General features: G+C 46.2%; 3 protein-coding genes across 9 annotated transcripts; all 3 read right to left on the bottom strand.

Moving 5' to 3' along the window:
• Window positions 1-4,036: 4,036 nt before the first annotated feature.
• On the bottom strand, window positions 4,037-6,988 carry LOC108630571 (synaptic vesicular amine transporter). The gene is made up of 7 exons (XM_018033921.2): window positions 5,937-6,988; window positions 5,589-5,798; window positions 5,262-5,528; window positions 5,144-5,184; window positions 4,900-5,046; window positions 4,503-4,824; window positions 4,037-4,426 (listed from the first exon to the last, which is right to left on the bottom strand). The coding sequence occupies exons 1-7, from the start codon at window positions 6,028-6,030 to the stop codon at window positions 4,206-4,208; spliced, it is 1,302 nt and encodes a 433-aa protein (XP_017889410.1). The 5' UTR covers window positions 6,031-6,988; the 3' UTR covers window positions 4,037-4,205.
• Window positions 6,989-7,076: 88 nt separating this feature from the next.
• boss (G protein coupled receptor bride of sevenless) lies at window positions 7,077-11,799 on the bottom strand. Of its 6 annotated transcripts, XM_026818178.1 has the most exons (10): window positions 11,447-11,794; window positions 10,917-11,363; window positions 10,568-10,805; window positions 10,362-10,490; window positions 9,810-10,298; window positions 9,239-9,744; window positions 8,603-9,101; window positions 8,193-8,533; window positions 7,679-7,918; window positions 7,077-7,473 (listed from the first exon to the last, which is right to left on the bottom strand). In XM_026818178.1, exons 3-10 carry the CDS (start codon window positions 10,683-10,685, stop codon window positions 7,231-7,233), a joined length of 2,565 nt encoding a protein of 854 aa, XP_026673979.1. In that variant the 5' UTR covers window positions 10,686-10,805; window positions 10,917-11,363; window positions 11,447-11,794; the 3' UTR covers window positions 7,077-7,230. The 6 variants fall into 6 exon arrangements, with proteins under 6 accessions (XP_026673979.1, XP_026673980.1, XP_017889945.1 ...); XM_026818179.1 differs by having other exon boundaries at window positions 7,727-7,918; window positions 10,568-11,363; window positions 11,447-11,797; XM_018034456.2 differs by having other exon boundaries at window positions 8,603-9,091; window positions 9,238-9,744; window positions 10,568-11,363; window positions 11,447-11,789.
• Window positions 11,800-12,994: 1,195 nt separating this feature from the next.
• Window positions 12,995-17,729, bottom strand: LOC108630555 (lysyl oxidase homolog 2B). 2 transcript variants are annotated; one of them, XM_018033902.2, is made up of 8 exons: window positions 17,148-17,718; window positions 16,423-16,569; window positions 15,492-15,779; window positions 15,033-15,239; window positions 14,482-14,779; window positions 13,961-14,089; window positions 13,706-13,829; window positions 12,995-13,234 (listed from the first exon to the last, which is right to left on the bottom strand). In XM_018033902.2, exons 1-8 carry the CDS (start codon window positions 17,353-17,355, stop codon window positions 13,112-13,114), a joined length of 1,524 nt encoding a protein of 507 aa, XP_017889391.1. In that variant the 5' UTR covers window positions 17,356-17,718; the 3' UTR covers window positions 12,995-13,111. The 2 variants fall into 2 exon arrangements, with proteins under 2 accessions (XP_017889391.1, XP_026673984.1); XM_026818183.1 differs by lacking the exon at window positions 16,423-16,569 and having other exon boundaries at window positions 17,148-17,729.
• Window positions 17,730-18,978: the final 1,249 nt, after the last annotated feature.

Raw genomic sequence — 18,978 nt, 5'->3', positions numbered from 1 at the left:
CGCGCGATTACATTTCATACGAGATGGTTCGTACATGGGTGAGACGGATGCGTGGACGATACGGTGACGTTTCTGGGTTGGGTGAGGGAGGATGACAGATGGAAGCATAGCCACGATACCAGTCGGCTCTCTCGTTGACTCGCATCACTGAAACCGCGTTGGTTAAGTAGAACGTGCCGGGTCTGGTCAGACGGAGGCACGAGAACGAACGCGTGGAATAAATTTTTCGTTTCCAAAATCACACCCGCTCCAAAAGCGAGTTCCATCTCTTCGTGCATCTCCGATTCGATTTGTACGACACGTTGATAAACTCGAAGCGGAGCCGAGGGATTCTTACGGAGAACGATGGACATAAATCAAATCACGAAACCCCGAAAATCCACATTCGCCAGATCCAATCACCACGGTATTACTACCGACGAGAAGACCAATATCCGCGTCGACCGGCTCATCCATCTCCATCCCCGACTTCTAATCTCTGAACTCAAACACGGTCAGGTGAAACCGGCCCAAACACAAATCGCCCCATAAGCGCATCCCTCGCGTTCCCCTATCCGTGTATGTGTGTACAAGCTTCCACACGATCATAGTTTCCCTATGCCCCCGTTCCGAAGTATTGGAACACCGTGATCGTTATCGTATTCCTCTGGTTCAAGGTTACAAATTACGTCGTAAAGAGTTTTAACCAAAAGACAAATAGCTACGTTTTGAAACGTTTCGATTTAAGTGTTGGAACGTTGAATAGATAGCAGAAAGTAATTTAACTAGATTTAATTCTGTTAGACTAGATTGATTCTCGATAACTGCTACCCACGATTAGTTGGATGATTATTTCAAGAAGAATCTACCTACGACAGGATCGACACCTGTTCGACGACGCCGAGTGGCAATTTACGAAGGGCAGCGCGGAGGCACACGCACACGCGCTCAGCGTGGAAAACGTGATCTTTCGAGTTAGGCGCGAAGTTTCCGCGGGGGTTGGTCGGTGCGTGCGCTTGTGGCACACGGATACGCGCATGTCGCGTCCGTGTAACCCGTCTTGGAAGATCGATAGCGGAATACGGGTCCCGGACGCAGCATCCCCTGTGCCCGTGTCTGCTCGCGCGATTTTCCACCGAAAATTTCGCGACGAGCGCCGATAGCCGGCGTGCTCCATCGATTCGGTGCTGTTCCTAGCCGACCGACTCTTCCCAGACGTACCGCCCCGAGCCTCCAGTCTGATATTTATCGTGTTCTCGCTGATTTCTTGCGACTTCTCCCTTCGGGGTGAGTTAGGGTACGAACGCCGTTTGACCACTTTGATCGGAAAAGAAACGCGTTAAATTCGGTTCAAAGGATCGCGCTGATCGCACCTCCGTTCTATCAAAAAACCTGACGAACATTTCGAATCACCGAGAGATCATTTCTATCGACTACCAATATTGATTAAAAAAATCGTAGGAAATTGATAATTTCATTATAATTTCTACGCGATGCAATTTGCATGCGAAACACGTTTCGTAGACTCGAAGGTCTGCAGGTACTTGATCGATCTGAGTTTGGAAAGTAGCGAAGAATGCAAATGCGTGTAACTTTTTCTTCCTCTTTTTAGTATCCATCCGAGAAGTAATCAGTTTTCACAACAGCATTGAATTTCCGTTTTCTAGCACTCGTCTAAATAGTAACAGTCGACGAGAAATGAATGAAATCGTATTCGAGATACAGTCAACTTTTAAATTATTCGAGTCCCACACAATCAGTCGAGTCTTGTTATTTTTATATTTTTTTTTATTTATTTCATGGGTTTCAGGAACCCCTTTCATATACAACAAGGATACAAGTAGCTGAGCAGTACATTTTTATGTAGGATAGGTTGTAACGCGGCACGCAATGTCTTAGAGAGGGTGAGATTGAAATGGAGACGTAGATATCGTTTTCCAATAAATTATTCGCTGGCACGGTGGGTGCCGTTTAGTGCATCGAGTCCCATAGGGCGAGCTACAAATTATGTATATTCCGAGGACGCGCACAGGTGAAGTATCGATTCCCGAGAACGTCTGTTTTTCCTTTTTCCTGTTCGCTTCCAAAGATCGTTTGTCTTACCGTCGGTTTACCTACGCTCAACGTGCTCGTGAATTAAAAATCGATACCGCCATCACGCCCGGATGGATTAAGCTGGCCCTCGTAAATCTCGATCGCTCGACACACGACGTTACCACGAATTCACTCTCCGACGCTCGGACATCGAGCGCTAGTTCGAAGCAGATGAAATCCTGGTTTACAATTTCTATCGTTTCTTTTTTATCTCAACTGATTCAAACATAAGCTATTCTAATCGGTGAGTCATCGGGAAAGATCGTCGAAATTTCTACGTTCGCTAAATTTTCATCATTGAGCCGTATCTATTTTCTACTTTGATGCACGATCACTTGAACTGTCCACCCTGCTGCGAATCGAGTTCAAAACAAACGACTCTCCCCATGACCGGCCGGCTCTATTTCGAGCTGGATTAGATCCGCGCAAACATCGATTTTCTATTTATGGAATATAATTTAACAAACGCGTGTTATCGTCAGATTATGGCGACGTTAACGTCATTTGAGCACCGCATCGGGAGGGATTTAATATTCTTATGGTTACCGGTTGCTCGTTCTCTGATCGCTACGTTTGACTTCGCGGCTGAGGTTTAATTGGCTGGGTTAAGGATGTATTGGCTATACAGACAATCCCAAAAGTTTATGTAGCTTAGAAAAACGCATTTCCTATAATTAAAAAGAAATCAGATGTCGGAAGAATAATGCTAATAATAAATAGCTACGTGCTAAAAAGTATAGAAAGAAATATCCAGTTAAGTATTGACGCTGACGAAAATTTTCTTTTTTCAAAATTGCGACAAAATGCTTCAAATAGAAGTTGTTTTCCTTCTAATTTCGATGTTTAACGAGTTACGTATGATTATTCGGCATGTTATTGATGTTGACGAAATCCGACCATCCCAGCGTCGAAACGGCGAACTTTTGGAAAAAAATTTCGTTTTTCCTCAATAACTCCTAAACTGTTAGACTTACGAGAAAATTGCAGGAAACCTTTTTTGTAGAGGACGATGAGATCTACAATTTCTGTATAAAAACTTTTCGCTAGCATTAATATTTAACGAGTTATTGACGAAAAACGAAAAAACAGTTTTTCGCAAATAACTCGTAAACTATTGACGCTAGCGAAAAGTTTTTACATGGAAATTGTAGATCTCGTCGTCCTCTACAAGAAAGGTCTGATGCAATTTTCCCGTAAGTCTAACGGTTTGGGAGTTATTGGCAAAAAACGAAAATTTCGCGAAATCTGAAGGGGTACCCCTTGGAAAAATCTCGGAAAAATCGAAAATTTTTTTTTGTTGTTTATTATTAGCAATGTTCTTCCGACGTCTGATTTCTTTTTAAAAAATGCGTTTCTAAAGTGCATAAACTTTCGGGATTGACTGTATAGCCAATACATCCTTAAGTTTGCACGCGAGTCGTTTGCTAATTTACGCGAGTTTAATCTCGTCCCGGTAACGATGCCCTGGTATAACCACAGCGGTTTTAGGAAAAATCAACGTCGAAGATGTATTATCGCATGTTTGTTTCTCTTATTTGTTTCGCCGCGGAGAGAATATACGATAACAGCGTTGGCGTCGTACCCGCGCGAGGCAATTAGGGTAAAATTTCTCGTACGAGAAAAACGGAGCCCCGCCGCTCGTTGGTACCCCACGGTTTAATACCGGGCTTTGTTCAGGGACGTTCACAGTTTGCTCGCTTTCATGTCGTGCCGGGACAAGAGTAAATTCAATGTCGAGCCGGCTTTTCACGTGGGAGCGACATAAAAACGTAACAGGTAATAAAGACTTCGCCGAGGGTAATAAAGTGGTAGAAATCGGAATGTCGCGAAAACAGGATAAAAATAATTCGGCGCAGTCCGGCTGGAAATCGATAAATCTTTTTCAATCTCGCACGGAGTGCACCCTCGTTCGTAAGTCTCCCATACACGTGTATTATAGAACAAATAAAGCGACACAAATATCTTTTATATTATATGTTTATTTACCGAGGATAAATGGTCAAGGTTTTGTTTTATTCATCCCTTAAGATAAGTAAAGATAACGAACAGATATATCGTGTTCTGTTTTGATAGTATTATACAAAATAGAGATTCAATTTGGACAGATGACGTTGGTAAAATTGATCCAGAGGTCAGAGGTCTTCGTCGGAGTCTCCGAATCGCTCGTATCTCGCCACAGATTTTTGGAAGGTCTCGTAATCCGTCTTCTCTTTATCCTGCTGAGTCAGTAATTTTTTTCTCTCCAAGCTGAGATATATTAACAGCGGACAGTAGACGATGTTGATCAACCCAACGATTCGCATCACCCATTGAAAACCGATCGCCTTCACCATTTCTCCACCCACGATTGGTCCTTGAACGTTCAATCGTTTTATTCAGAATCGAACAACAAAGCTCGAGTTTCGATTGAGAAAAATCGATTAGTTTACCAAGGGAATAGGCCAAGCTAACGGCCACTTGTTGGATCGAATAGACCGGGCCATAATCGCCGTTTTGGTCTACCGAGCTGGCCAACAATGGGACCAGAGCTGCGTCCGCCACTCCGATGCCCAGACCCATTCCCAAATGCGGAACTATCAGCTGCGACATTGTCCGAGCGGATGGTATCAGAATGGTGCTCGTGCCGACCAAGAACATGGCTAGAACAGCAGTTTTACTGCGCCCGTAGCGATACGCTATCATACCGAAAAAATTGGTCCCGACCAAGTATCCCACGCTGTCTGGAATGAACACCGTTCCCAGTTGCCATTTCTGGAAGGCGAATACATTTTTTTAATCGCGTTCGAAAGACGAAGTCCAATTTTTATACGAACAAAGGTTCAGAACCTTGGGTTTTATATGAGTTCTCAACCAGATTGGTAAGCAGGGTTCCAAGATAGCCATCGGTGACGTCGAGCACCATATTGCCCCGAAGATTATCAGTATATGCGGATCTGATAAGAGATGCGTCCAAGACGTCTCTCGTCCGCTGGTCTAGAAACAACGTTTACCACCTCTCGTTTATGCGACGCGACATGAATTACGCGCACCAATTAATAACGGAGCCGTTCGTCGAGCGAGCAACGCGTACCTGTGTCCTCGTTTCGATGTCCAACGTAAAGGTCTGCAAACCTAGAAGAACGTTACGACTTGAAAACGTCGAGAGGAAAGGAAGAATTCTTTTTCGTCGAAGAAACGAAAATTTGTACATATAGTTATGACGATGAAACAGGAGACCAGTAGAAAGGGTGCCATCTTCCCTTCGAGATCGTAGAGGACGGATCCTATGGGGTATCCAACGAGAACGCCCAACGCGATGCTTCCAAGGACGAAACCCATGATCTTCGATCTTTTGTCTTCTTCTGGATACTGAGAGGCTACCAGCGACATCCCGGAAACTCCGATGCACGCAGATGAGATCCCTTGGACGCTTCGCGCGAGGAACAACACTTCGTACGTTTGTCCGAATGCGAACACTACGATAATCGTCGTGTTGGAAAGCGAAGGATTTATAGAAAAGACTGAATAAAACTTACGCATCGCTGCTAATAAGAGGCTCAAGTTTCCAAGAAACAACGGTTTCGTGTAACCGAAAGTCCCGGTGAATATGCCTACTGCCGGATTCAGTATTAACTGCACCAATGCTTTCGAACTCAACAGCAATCCCACTCGACCGTTCTCGTCGTCCTCACCGCTCGTCGTCGTGTTTCCCTCCAGGGTGCAGAGGTAATCGGGAATTATCGGCACTGAAATGTTTCAAATCGCACGAACAATCGTTTTTGAAAATAGATCTTCTACGGTAAATCTACGTATATAATAATCCCTGAGAGCGTTGCCTTAATTTTATTAATTATGATGAACAAACGAATGAAAACTGCTTTTACCGACAACCGTGAGCAACACGTTGTCCAAGAAGAGACTCAGATAAACAACCGCGACGATGATCGCTCTGGAATCCTTCCCAGCTTCGAACATCATTTCGATGCACGTCGACCCGAATTCTGAGCGAACTAAAGCCCTGTATCACTCGATTACGGTCGTTGGGAAATTCGAAGGACATAGTCTCTTGGCGTCGATCGATTTTCCCGCGTCGCTCTCATCGGTTCTGTTTCGTTTGGCGCGAAATTCCTGCTAAAAATTTGTCCTTTCGATCGCGGAAACTGGGCTCTATACGTGACTGGAAAGCGAGCTAGTCCCGATCGGGCTTTTATAGCCGCATCCTGGACGCGTCCTTGCGCAGAAGCCCGAAGTCCTCTTTCAGAATTTGCGACGACGGTGCGTCGGCTACGGGCCCCGTCGAGCGACTTTCACGAGCCGATGCATTTTTCGATTTACGGTCGTTACGCGCGCTTATCGCGGACCGCCAGACACCCGGGCTTTCATTATTTTTCACCGCGGTGGCCACATGGCGTGGAACTAAAACGCGCGCCGAGGAACGATCGAGTCCTTCCCGTTGATCATCGGCAAAGAAATTTATTTGACCTGTTTTTACGATCGTTTCCGGTAAGAATCGTGAACGAAAACCAGTCTATTCCGAATTAATTCTCTCGTTATCGCACGTGATAAATATGATTTACAGACATTTTTACGAAAATGATCGAATATTGATAATTTTTTAAAATTTCACGTAGTCCGTCGTTTCGTCCTGGATTACGTTGGAACGACGCCGGTTTCCGATTACGGCACTGTCATCGATATTCCTGCGGCACATCCAGCTGTGCCTCGATTGCGGAATTACGTTCGACCATAACGCAATTTCGGCAGGGAACACGCGAAATTGCTTCTCTCGCACGCGCCACCCCCTTTGTAGTACGCGCAAAGGCAACCTCTGCACAGCCTCGCCTCGTTTTATACTTTAATTACGAAGACAACGGGCTTCCGTTTCACCGTGTAACGCGATCAAACAACCGAACGATGATCGAATATTCTTATCGATCCAGTTGTCCTTTTAAGAATAAAAAGAGACATCGAGTTCGGAAAGTATTTCGTCGAAGCGAGTAACGTTTGCGAATATATTCACGAGATCTTTTTCGTAAGGCATTTTATTTATTCGTTTTTGGTCCCTAGCGACACTAATTTTCCAACAAGACAATATCGGTACATCGGATCGATTTCAATCAAACTTCAATAATAATCGTTCTCAAACAGTTTATTTCGTTTGAAGAACGGTCGCTTGTATTAAAATCGCGTGATTCTGTTTTCGTCTTCGTCCTCCTCGCGAATCGTCGCCTCGGTGTGGATTATCCTAGGGTTGATGGATCGCACAGGATACATTTCGTCGTGCGATCTGGTCGGGTTACCCTCGACGTACACGTCGGTCTGGATGCACTCTTTGCCATCTTTGGGTTTCCGCTTCCGTTGACAGTTTGGCTTCGCGTACGTAGTACTCGCGTCGCTCTTCTCTCCGAGGTTCATCCTTGACTGCAAATGTAATTTCCTTAATTCTTAACGAAATTGCTCTGCCACCATCTTACCAAAGCGTACCCTAATTAATGTTTCACGAATTGCACAATTTTCCTTTAAATGTACTTTCGTTATTAAATTCTGTAAAAAATATTCTGCCACGATTGTTCGACTAGTCTAAATAAAAAGCGGAGAGTCTAGTGAAAAATAGAAAAAATCTCACGTCCGCATCCTCGATACAGACTTGCGGTATGGAGTAAGAATTATTCACTTCTCGCATCTCCGAATGATATCCGTAATTGCTGTATCCGGGTATCCGCCGAGTGTCGACGGCTCTGCTTGAACTTAAATGCTTCTGACCAGGACTCGATCCGGCACCGTAGTAATTCGGGTACGCGGTCGCCACCTGTAAATTCGTCATACTTCCGGCCCTGGAGTGCACGTAATCGTAAAACGGACGACTCTGCGTAAATAAAACATTCTTCGTAGATTCCGTGTCTCGTTCGAGAGCGCGGCAATTCGGAGGTGGGACGTTAAAATAAAAACAGGTGCGAGTGGCAAGCAAACGAGCAACTTTTATTGGAAACGGATCGACGTACAAACTGAAGATATGTATGTCTACGAAACAATAAGAAGAAACGACGAGAAAGAAATACTAGGATGATGAAGGAGATACCATGTGTAAAATAAAAATTTCGTGCAACTACGAGATGCAGTTCGAGGTGAACGGTTCTGACCTGTCTGGTAATCGTATTGATTCTTGGATCGTTCGCGAGATCCGTCGATCCGAATCTTTGCCCGAACTCTTTGCCCCTGGCCAGATGCGTCACCATGTAGTAAGTCCTCGGTATCAGTACACCGATGACGATCAGATACGCCGTGGAGACGATCGCGAAGGACACGACAGTGTCCCGGCATTCCGGTTCGACGAGGATGAAGCAGGTGAGCCATACGGCCCAGGCGATCAACAGTCCGATCGACGTGCCGAAGAAACACTTCCCCTCGCGATAATTCCGTGGCAACTGGAAGATGAAGAAGCACACGACGAAGAGGGCGACTAGCAAAAATATGTCGTACCCTGAAATCGGTTTTATCCCAAGTTATACATGATCGAGAAATATTGCAATCGAAAAAAGATGTACTATACCTAAAAGCGCGATGAAGATCATACTTCTCATGACCACGGCCGAGTCCGCGTCGCTGAGTATGAAGAACATGACGGATATCGCTATCTGCACGGAGAACGCGAAGAACACCATCAACCCTTGAAGATATCCGTTGATGTGTGCCGTGAAAACGCCACCCTTGGAGAACACCAAGAAAAACGCCCTGGACAGCATCACGGAGAAGTCCAATCCGAAGGCGAGAGTAGTGACGAGTATCTTTCTGGAGTTGAGGTGCTCTGCGCCGAGGTAATCGTCGTTGATGCAAAACGGGAGGACCGATTGCAGGGTGAACGTGTCGGCCAGTATCAGTACGATCGTCAACGTTGGATTCCCATCGAGAACGTCCTCGACGATGAAACGGTAGATAATGAAGACGGCGATCACGCCGCAGGCGAGCGTCCCGCAAACGACCATCGTCAGGAAAATTGGTATCCAGTTGCCCGACTTTAATAAACCCCTGTCGAGTGTATCTGCGGCAACGCAGCGTCGTCGTTATTTTATTCAGAAATAATTAGATCGCGGATTTATGCGCAACACGAGATTATTGACTGAATGAAATTTAGACACAGTTCATCGAGTAGAACAAAATAGGATAAAGATTGTGTGTTAAAAAAACCTTTGGTAACACCGCGATGTCCGAATCTCTTCTTGAAGTTCGCACAGCCATCGCAATTTTTCACGTACTTCTTTACGCACAGTTTCGGCATTTTCGGCACCTTCGACTCGGGCGTGATCCGGAACTTGGAATTGGACGGTTCGATTCTGTACGAGGCCATGTCGACCACCTCTTGTTGGCTCCTCATCCCGACGATGTACTTGATTGAGTGCGATTTCGGTAGTATGCGAAGCGCGTTGTACACGTCCGCGTTTCGCATCTCCTGTTTCGCGTTCGGGTTGAAGCGTGGCATCGCGCACGAGTCTATGCCCAAGGGACAATTTCGTCTCTGGAGGTCCTGCAATGATTGAGCCAGCTCGACGATCGCCTTGCCGATTCCGAGCAAGTGCGGCGAATGGATCACGGGACCGCTCGCCGCTTCGAGAAACACGTCCGGCGAGGATTCTTGGAGCAAATCCAGATCGAACGGCGAAGTTCGCACCACGTACGAACCTGGTGGGGCCAGATCTAAAGGGAAGTCCAAATTTCGTTCAATCTGAATAGGAGAACAATTAAAACGCAGGGTTTCTCACCATCGACGTTCGATCCATCCAGCGGCAAAATAATCCACGTCTTCTTGGATCCTTGTACCTTCTCGCCTCTCTCGATCCACTGGCGAATGTCGCTTCTCGATCCTATCACGACGATCGAAGTTTCGATCTCTCCCTCTTCGAGCTCTAAACTGCCTCCATAATTTTTAACGCAAATCCCGGCTTCCTTCGTACTGTCCAAAAACAAGTTCAACGGGTAATCGTGACTGGCCAGGAGCACGTCGATCGTTTCGAATCTGGTGCCGAGGTAGTGCACCATTAGATTGATCAGAGGCTTGGTCAGATTCTGCTCGCTGTACGTGCTGATCGGCAGCACGCTATAATTGCGGAGCGGTTCCAACACCGCTGCGTATTCCGACGGCAATAGTATCCCCATTTCGTAGTAGTTCGTACAATCAGCGTCTACGGTCGTTTGCAGCGCTTGCTTGTAGACCGTCATTTCGTCGTGGCACGTGTCGTACACTTTTATACCTGAAAACCGATCCTCGATTTCACGAATCCTTCGGAAGATCAGAATATTAATTAAAAACTCACCCAGTGGTAATCCAGGAACGAACTCGTACTTGTTTAAAGCGTGCACCACGTAGGACGCGGTGAACGCTTCCTGCATCCCGTTACTGCTCGTTGTATTGCAATAAGGGCCATGATTAATATCCAAGAACACTGAGCAAACCGAAAAACATCCAACGTGATTGCTCGACGCGATAATATCGTGGAAAGTTTGCGCATAAGTCTCTTACCGGACAAAACAGCGTTACCAGGAATCTCGAGCAAACTTCTGTTCTTTGCACATATATCATCCAACCCTGCAACCACCCAAAAGAGACCCCCAACGACGGCCAAGATCTTCCACGACATGTTTTCGAATAGGTCGATCGGACTAAATCATTCGATCGCTGGTCCCTTAAAAACCGTTCTATGGCAACTGTCATCGGGCAAATAGAATCGCCGAAGGGAACGAGTCTCCGTCATCGCAAGCTGTTTAATCGATAGCTCGTTAAAAGGGGCGAAGTCGAGTCCTTTTTAATCGACGACAAAGGCCATGTTCGTTGGAGAAAAAAAGCCGACGTGGAATCGGTCCCTCCTTACATTTAACGGGACGTTTCGTTCGTGATTTCGTGTCCGATGATCGTGCGGCAGGTGAATCCTCGCTGAGAACGGCGATGGGTCACGCAGCGCGCGTCTTACTTATCGCTTACGAAGCTGATCCGTGTTCGGATCTACGAAATCGCGTGATAAGCGCCACTCTGGAGATAGTACGCGTCTCTTTACGATTATCGTCGCCAGCATTTCAAACAAACCGGTCCAAATGGTTTAGGTCGATCTCTCTTTTATTATTCCTTCGCTAGACGTTCAACGTTTCTTCCTTTCATTTAACGAGATAAGCTGCGAGCAATTTCTATCCAGTTGACTATACTTGTCGAGTTGATAAAACATTATCGATCAGAGTTCTTATCTGTCGGAACAATCCTGGGGGTGGTTAACAGCCTGTCTTTTTATCTTCTATTCTGTATGTTTTTAGACATGAACTTATTTCTAAAATTTGCAATATCAATATCAATTTCCTTGTTACTTAAAGTGTAAACTCGATGAGTTCAAAAACCTCGAAGTCTTCTTACCTTCCGGGTCTTTCGCGCTAAATAATCCAATTACTCCTTCTCGCTTTGAAGTTGAAATAATTTGGATATGAAGATCCTACCTCGGATATGGATTCAATTATTTATTTCGTAAACACCTAAGACAGCGTCGACGATAACACGAGCGTCACTTGCGACGAGAACTTGAGAAAATGATAACCGTTTGCGAAGAGACCGGCTGCACGGAAAGTAGCCGGTGTAAGTTCTTAGGGCCGACTGAGGGCAGCCTGTTTTCGGGTGGCTATGGAAGTTTGATGACTGGTGCGCTTTGGGGAACAACAGCTGCCGCGCACTGCACACGACAGTGACCACCACGGAAGCCATACCTTGGGCCCCTCCCCCATCTAAACGTATTATACGTTCAGTCACGTTGAGGTCTGCAGCCATTTAAGCGGCGCACATACGGTCTAATTGACAGCCGGGGTCTCTTGTTTCTTGACAATACGGAGGAGGAAAGAGGGAGATGGCTAGCCTTCGTCCACGCCGATGATCGAAAGCGACAGCGGTCGATTCCTTGGCTGAACGAAAGGGTTAACCCAGTTCCGGGGGACCCGTGTCGATGTCCTAAGGGATCGATGCCTCGTTGAGTCACCGGTTTCCTCTTTTCGGAAGCGCGGCTCCCTTTTAAGAGAAAAAATATGGATTCGCCAAGTAAACCATCCTCTATCGACGATCGCACATAATCAGGTTGTAACAGAGAGACTTCAGGGGAAAGAGGCGGAGTCTGGCTCGTCGTGTTACTTTGCATAAAAGGTTTGATGTCAAAACTACGTTGCGTGAACGAAGAGGCAAGCCGCTTAATCGAAAATCAAGGTCCCTGTTCCACGCGAGAAAAAGTAGGTCCGACGGAGATACAGCCGGTTGCTAATTATCAGATTATGAGCAATGGTAATCGAAGGTGACAGGGCACAAGGTTCCTCGTGCCTAAAAAGAACCGGTGACCTACTTTCGTTTAAGAATGAATTTCTCTCCGTCGATTTTGCGATGTTCTGATAACCGGGGGGAAGACATTTTTCCCGTTCTGTATTCTGGGTAATAAATTTTGTCGGAAAAGAACGGAGCGGTATCCTTGACCAGATCTAACTTTTCAAGACCAGCTATCGACTGCAGAGGTCTGTCTAGTCAGCTGATACATCGGACGCGCGTTAGGACGGTGGAATAGTCGCAGTTTCGAAACTAGAATCCTCCAGTTATGAGTCGGGTCTATAAATTCGGTCCTAGACTCCAAAACTTAAGATTCCGTGCGCGGCGAGCATCAGCCTCGAGGAGGTAGTCCTCGATGCTCGCTTCGATCTGTCCGACTGGTTGCGCGACCTACGCGCCGATTCATGCTACTCTTTTATTTCATCTTATTTGCGAATGGGCCAGTAACCCGAAAGCTTACTTTCGACATAAATGATCAAGTTCTCAGCTGCACTCCTCTCTATGAGACGTACTTACAGATACACGATTTCCAGTGCTCATTTTTTCTCGTAACAGAGGTAAATCACGCGATGGGATTGTATGTAGGTACATAATTAATAACGACGATTACGAGAGCTGAGAGATTCTCTTTATTGTTTACGAGAATCTTAATTAGCGTGCGCGATAAGTCGCGTCGCGTGATAGCGCTTCGTTACTTTTCCGCGATTATCATAAGTGGCCGTGTCAAGGCCGGCCCATGACGCAACCGTGCACCGCGGCGAACGATTCCGTGTAGCGGAGGCGACAAATTGCCGCGTTATTGTCGAACGACATCTCGCCCACTTTGAACTCAGGATTCACCGCGACCTGAAAACGTAAATATCGGCCCGATCACGCTTCCTCCTATATGGTATCGCGATTGCCCGGCTTCGCGAATGGCCTTTATGGACCAGATCCGTCAGGGCCTGTTCGATTCGTGGATAAGTTGCACGTACATCTCCGCTGAGAAATTTCAAGACGTTTCCAACTACCCATCGAAATGTTAGACGAACATTCTAAATCACATCGGAGATTATCATGGTAAATCGTACAGGTTTAATCGCGGATAAATCGTATCGTTCTCTTGAAATGTCCCGTTCGATTACACGCTTCGTAATACGTCCTGAGACTTATGAACGGGCTTGTACGTACGAATCGTAACTGGTGGGCGTACTCGTTATGCAATCGAGTTCTCAACCCTTATTCTGTTCTTCTTCTTCTTTTCGAAAGTAATTGACATTTTATGGTAGATATAAATAGATAATAAGAATAGAATTAAAATGCAAATGCTCTTTGGACCTTAAAGACGTATTCTCCAGGTGTGAGTTCCGATATGTCCACCCACTGGCAATCGATATTGTGTCTATACACGTCGGTGCAATTCACGGAAATTCCTTGATCACCGTAATTGGCGCATTTGTACCTGAAATCATGCACGAGCTTAATTGGTCCGCCAATTAGACGCCGCGCGATAGACTTGAATCACACGCGTCATCGCTCGTCGAAAAATGATGTTTCGCCCTTTAACGATTCCGGTAATTGCGTTCGATATACCTCGGCTCGATTCCGGGCAGGCATTGATTGTCCTCGAGGCAAAAGGACGCTTTGTGCCCCTCGGCGAGCCTGCTACCGTTCAGGTCTAACACGTCGAACGTGGCGAACACCTCCATCGAGTGGTAATGCCTGTCGTTAACAAACGCGTAATGCGGAATTAATGATCGGAGGCAACGAGCCACTTTGACCGGGCCAGCCGGCATTTCGAAAGGTTCGATCGCAGATAAGACAAGTGGATGTTCGGGTGAAAATGAGCTTCGCCGGCGTTCGAGTGGCTCCGATCGATTTTAGGAGATATAACGATGGAATTTGTTAGAAACAGGTGCTACGGGAACGTTTTATCTCTTCTTTTTGTTTTAAATACATTACGTTTCATTTATGATATGATTGCTAGATTTCTGAAGGGTAAAAGGAGTCTCGATCTAGATTTGGTTTTATAAATCGACGTCGTAAAAACTCGCTACGTCTTCCCGCAGCAGACGTCCTACGTATTTTACAAAGCAAAATAAGTCGCGGCTTACATATGACACATGTGCCATTCCCAGAGATGTTTCGGCACTGACGGCCGGAAATCCGCGGTCCCAGCGTTTAGAATCCTCGCAGTAAATCGTAACAATCTTCTGGTCTCCAGGTGCCAGTTCTCCGATTCCTTTTGAATCCTATAAGCCTGAGAAGCGACGCAGTTCTCCTCCATTGCGCACTGCAACCAGAACAGTTGCCTGTCCTCCAGGTGAGCCGTTCGCATAAGCTCTATATGATCGAACACGAGGTCCGGCATATCTCGGAGACAGACCAAGCTAGCTACGTTTTCCACGGAACCTGCGTCAAAATGTTAGTTGCTAGACTGCAGATTTTATGCAGAAAACTTATTCGTTATAATCGCGTGGAACAAATTGTAAAGTAATTTCGGGGAAAAGTGAAAAGCACCGAGGACACGTATTCAAAACGTTTTCCGGCTAATAGGGCAATCGGCATTCCTGTTTCGTCTCGAACGAGACGAGGAATCCTACGCATTCTCCGTCCGACTGCATTTCTCATTAAGCGAACCGGCAAATTCGCTACGGGAGCCTACCTGGACAGTCCAGGACCTTGTCGTGCAGACAGTCGACGAGACTGTTCTCGTCCCCGTGACATTGCACACCGCTGATGGCCATGGGCATCTTCTCGCCGCCGAAAAAGTTCGTCTGGACGGCGTCGGAGGCGTAACCTAGGCCCAATTGCCGGCAAACCACGGCCGCTTCGAACAGGGACCAGCCGTCGCCGCAGACAACGCCCCAATCTAAAATAAAATCACCACCGACACCCTTTTCCACTCTATCATTTTCTACGGGAGGTGTCCGATCCGCGAATAATAACGTTTTTTCTCTTTCGATGGAGCGAGAAAGGGTTGGATTTGTAATTAGTTGGTAATTTCAAACCCGCAACAGACTTCGGAAAGTTTATCGTCGAGTTCAAAAGATTCGAAGAAGTAGCTCGGTTCCTATAAAAGTGCGGGCCAATTTATTTAAAGAAAATCGATAACGCGCGATACCTGAGTTTCCCAGTTTCACTTCGAGCCTGCCCTCGCTGTGAACACGACCACCGGCGAGCCTTATCGCCACTCCCTGCCGATGGATATCCTTGATCCTCTGCTTCTCCGGCTTCGCTTTCACCTCGTCCCTTATCGCGCCCCTATCCCGTCGGTCCTGCTGGTCGCGAGCGCAAATTACACCGGCCGCCTCGCTGCTTTCACAGTCGGACCTGCCCCATCCGTCGAACCGGCATTTAAACAGTTCCTCCTCGCTTCCATCGCAATACACGTTGTCCATCCAGTATTTTCCTGGAACGTCATCCCACCCACGTTTTAAATCTGTCCTAACTATTTTTTTTCTCTACGATCCTTTTTTTCTCGGTGAAGAATTCGTAGAGAAATGTTCGATGAAAACAATTTTTAGCCCACGGATCGATCGTTGGACAGAAATTCTGTTCACGTCGTCATGCGTCAAAACCAATCAAGTGTTACGAGCGCATAGAAATAGAAAAAATCTTTTCGCGTAAGGTAAGGTCAATTTGACCCGGTTTAAAAGAAACAGGTGAAAAATACGCCCTGTCCGGTTGGATATACGACTGCACTCGCGTTTACGGTAGACCGCGTTATCGACTATCAGATTATTTCGACTCCTTTGCGCTTCTATAAAAAGTTTCGCAACGCGATAGGTGCGATTAATTCTTGAATCTTGCCGATTAGTTAAGCAAACGAGTCGAGAGGGTGTACTGAAAATTCGCAACGCGTTACCGCAAAGGATTATCCGCGAAAGCGAAGAGGATCGCTCGGATGGAGAGGCAAACGTTTTGTACTTAATTAACGCTTATTTTTCTCGTCCCGAGGTAATTGTACTCTATTCCTTTTTCGTGGTAACGATCCGGTTCGCTTCGGCCTTCCCGCCCGCGAAGAGGAAGTTGGCTAGACAATATTATCTCACTTCTCGCCTGACCGAAGTGGCCGTTCGTCGTCGGTTTAATTGCACCGTCGAAGCCTAATTGCCTGCAAGCCACATTGGCCTCCAAGTAATCCCATTCGTCGTCGCACACGCTACCCCATTTCCCGTCGTGAAGTATTTCCACGTTTCCTGCGTAACCAATCGAATTATCAGCTTTCCGTCCTCTGCGGATGTTTGCAGGGTAATTAATGGGAAATTGATGGATCAAACGGTTCCTCGTTACGATTTACAGATTTTCGTCTCGCTTTATTCGCGAGGAGATCCACCGATCGACAAGGAGATTAATCGTCCTTCGAGAAGGAATAAGAGTAGAACGAAACGGGACGATCCGAATGTAACACCTAATAGGGGGTAATAAACATCGGAGCGCGAACGTCTGAAAAGAGGATTCTATCCTGGTTTACGACTCGATTCGACTCTGGTTATGCTGTTCCATCTCGCGACTCGCGGTTCTATGCCTATACGTAACGTTTACTACGTTGACGCATGGTCGTTGACATAAATCATTCTCGAGTTGACCCCTTTTTAATCATCATTACACATCTTACACCAGAAACGGCTGATAAAACTGCAATATTTCGCGCAAGTCACGTTTTCGCGTCAAACATCTACGTCAGTCTATCCGGCAATATTATGTATGATTTTTATTTCATTCGATCTCGAGGAAGAACGATAGTTTACTTCGGGTGTCGATTTGAATGTTTTACCTTCGTATTCATTCTCGCCACCCACCAGCTTCACCGCACCTTCCTGTTTCTTCAACTTCCGGAAGTCCTTCTTCAGTTTCTTCACTATCCGCGCTTTCTTCTCGCGAATTTTGTTCCACGTGTCGTTACTCGTCTCACAGATACTCACCAACGACAACGTGATCCAAAAACCGAATATCAGAACCACCCGATTCATCTTTGCCTTCATTTTTCGACTTCGATCATATCTGAATCTGATCCGTCTTCGTAGTGTCAGCAAGCGAATAAAGGACGAGGAATCTGTTACCGTTTCAACGACGAACAGCAGATCCTCGTGTTCTTCGACAGCGACTTTTGTCCCATCGATTTCCTCGCGAAACGATAACGTCCGTGCTGAAATCACGGCACGCGTATTTAGTTTACCGTAGCACACGAACTACTGATGCGTGTCGTTGATCACCAAGTAATATATTTGCTCCAGTTGTAAGGCGAGAGTCGCGATCTCGTGCGTTACGCACGCATTCGAGCAACCAGCGCATGGTGCATCGCTTTTTCTAGCCTCCCTTCCTATTTCTTCACGCTTCGTGAATCCGTTCCCGTTGTTGGATCATCCGACAAGTATGCGAGACAGTTGCGATGGGATTACCAGATTTCCGTCTTTCAATGCCTGTCCTGTCCTCCGCGAGGACTTCTTCCTTTTTAAACACGTTTGCAAACGAGTCTGGACTAATCGTGTTCGAAAATTTTAAGTATTTTACGACTTCGCGAACTTCTCAAAAGAATCCGGACGGAGTTAAATAGAATCGAACTTCCCGATATTAAAATTCCATCTGACGATCGTATTAAATCCCGCACACTTCGACTGCGTACTGTAGTTAAGAAAATGGAAAAAGTTCCGAGGTGGGTAACTTTTCTCTCTCGACGTTGCCTCACGTTTCTATTTAACACGAGCCATTAGCAGTGGCGGACTTTAAATTCTTATCGATGACTCGAATTCGAGCCGATACGACAAGAAAGAACAATTTCGTGTCGTGGACAAGTGTCCGAATTCTGAGGATTCGTTATCGGACGATCGACGAGGGGAAATTTTTTATACGATTCGTCCAAGACGGGTTCGCGTGACGTCGGTCTCGGCCGCGAACCAGGGGCAATTCGATCTGGAAAGAAAAAGATCCGCAGCTTAGAAAGCCTCTGCGGCCGGCGGAACGTGGTTCTCGTTACTCGATACATCGGTTTCGTATGTATGCCTCCCCATTGCACAATCGTTTATACGCATCGATCGAAAAGTCTGCGTGGCCGATTTAACGAATGACTGCATTTTTTCGAAATTATTACTCGCTCAACAGGATTAATAAATGTAATAAATGTTTTAAATGTCTTCTTAACAGAATTAATAAATGTTTATTTATTATGAATATATGACGACAGATACACTAGTATACAAACTCGTATATAATAATCGCAGCAGTCCAAGTTATGGGACTCGATTTATGTAATCCATTTTTCGTAAAATGTACTTAACACTCTAAACAATGCAGCGCGGGCTTCGATGTACCGAAAGGATCGGAAAGCTCGGGCGAGATCAATCGGTTTAAGAGCGGTCGCAATTAAATTACCGGAATGCAGGGATGCGCGAAGCTTGGGAGTCGTAATAAATCATCGAAACGGATTCATTATTCCCGTTCGAGGCGAGAGAGAGAATGGGAGCGTGAAACAGCGGGAGCTTGTACCACCGACGTTTTTCACCGTTCTCCGCTCGATCGTGACCTCACCGCCGGCACAGCCACGAGGACGTGGACAAAAAATCATCTAATTCGAGTAACAGCCAGCTTTTGACACGGTTCGTTTCGTG

Source organism: Ceratina calcarata, unplaced genomic scaffold, assembly GCF_001652005.2.
Source record: "Ceratina calcarata isolate Rehan_Ccalc_2016 unplaced genomic scaffold, ASM165200v1 scaffold78.2, whole genome shotgun sequence".
Taxonomy (NCBI): Eukaryota; Metazoa; Arthropoda; class Insecta; order Hymenoptera; family Apidae; genus Ceratina; species Ceratina calcarata.
The sequence above is the reverse complement of the archived record's forward strand: the minus strand, read 5'-3'. Positions and strand labels throughout refer to the sequence as shown.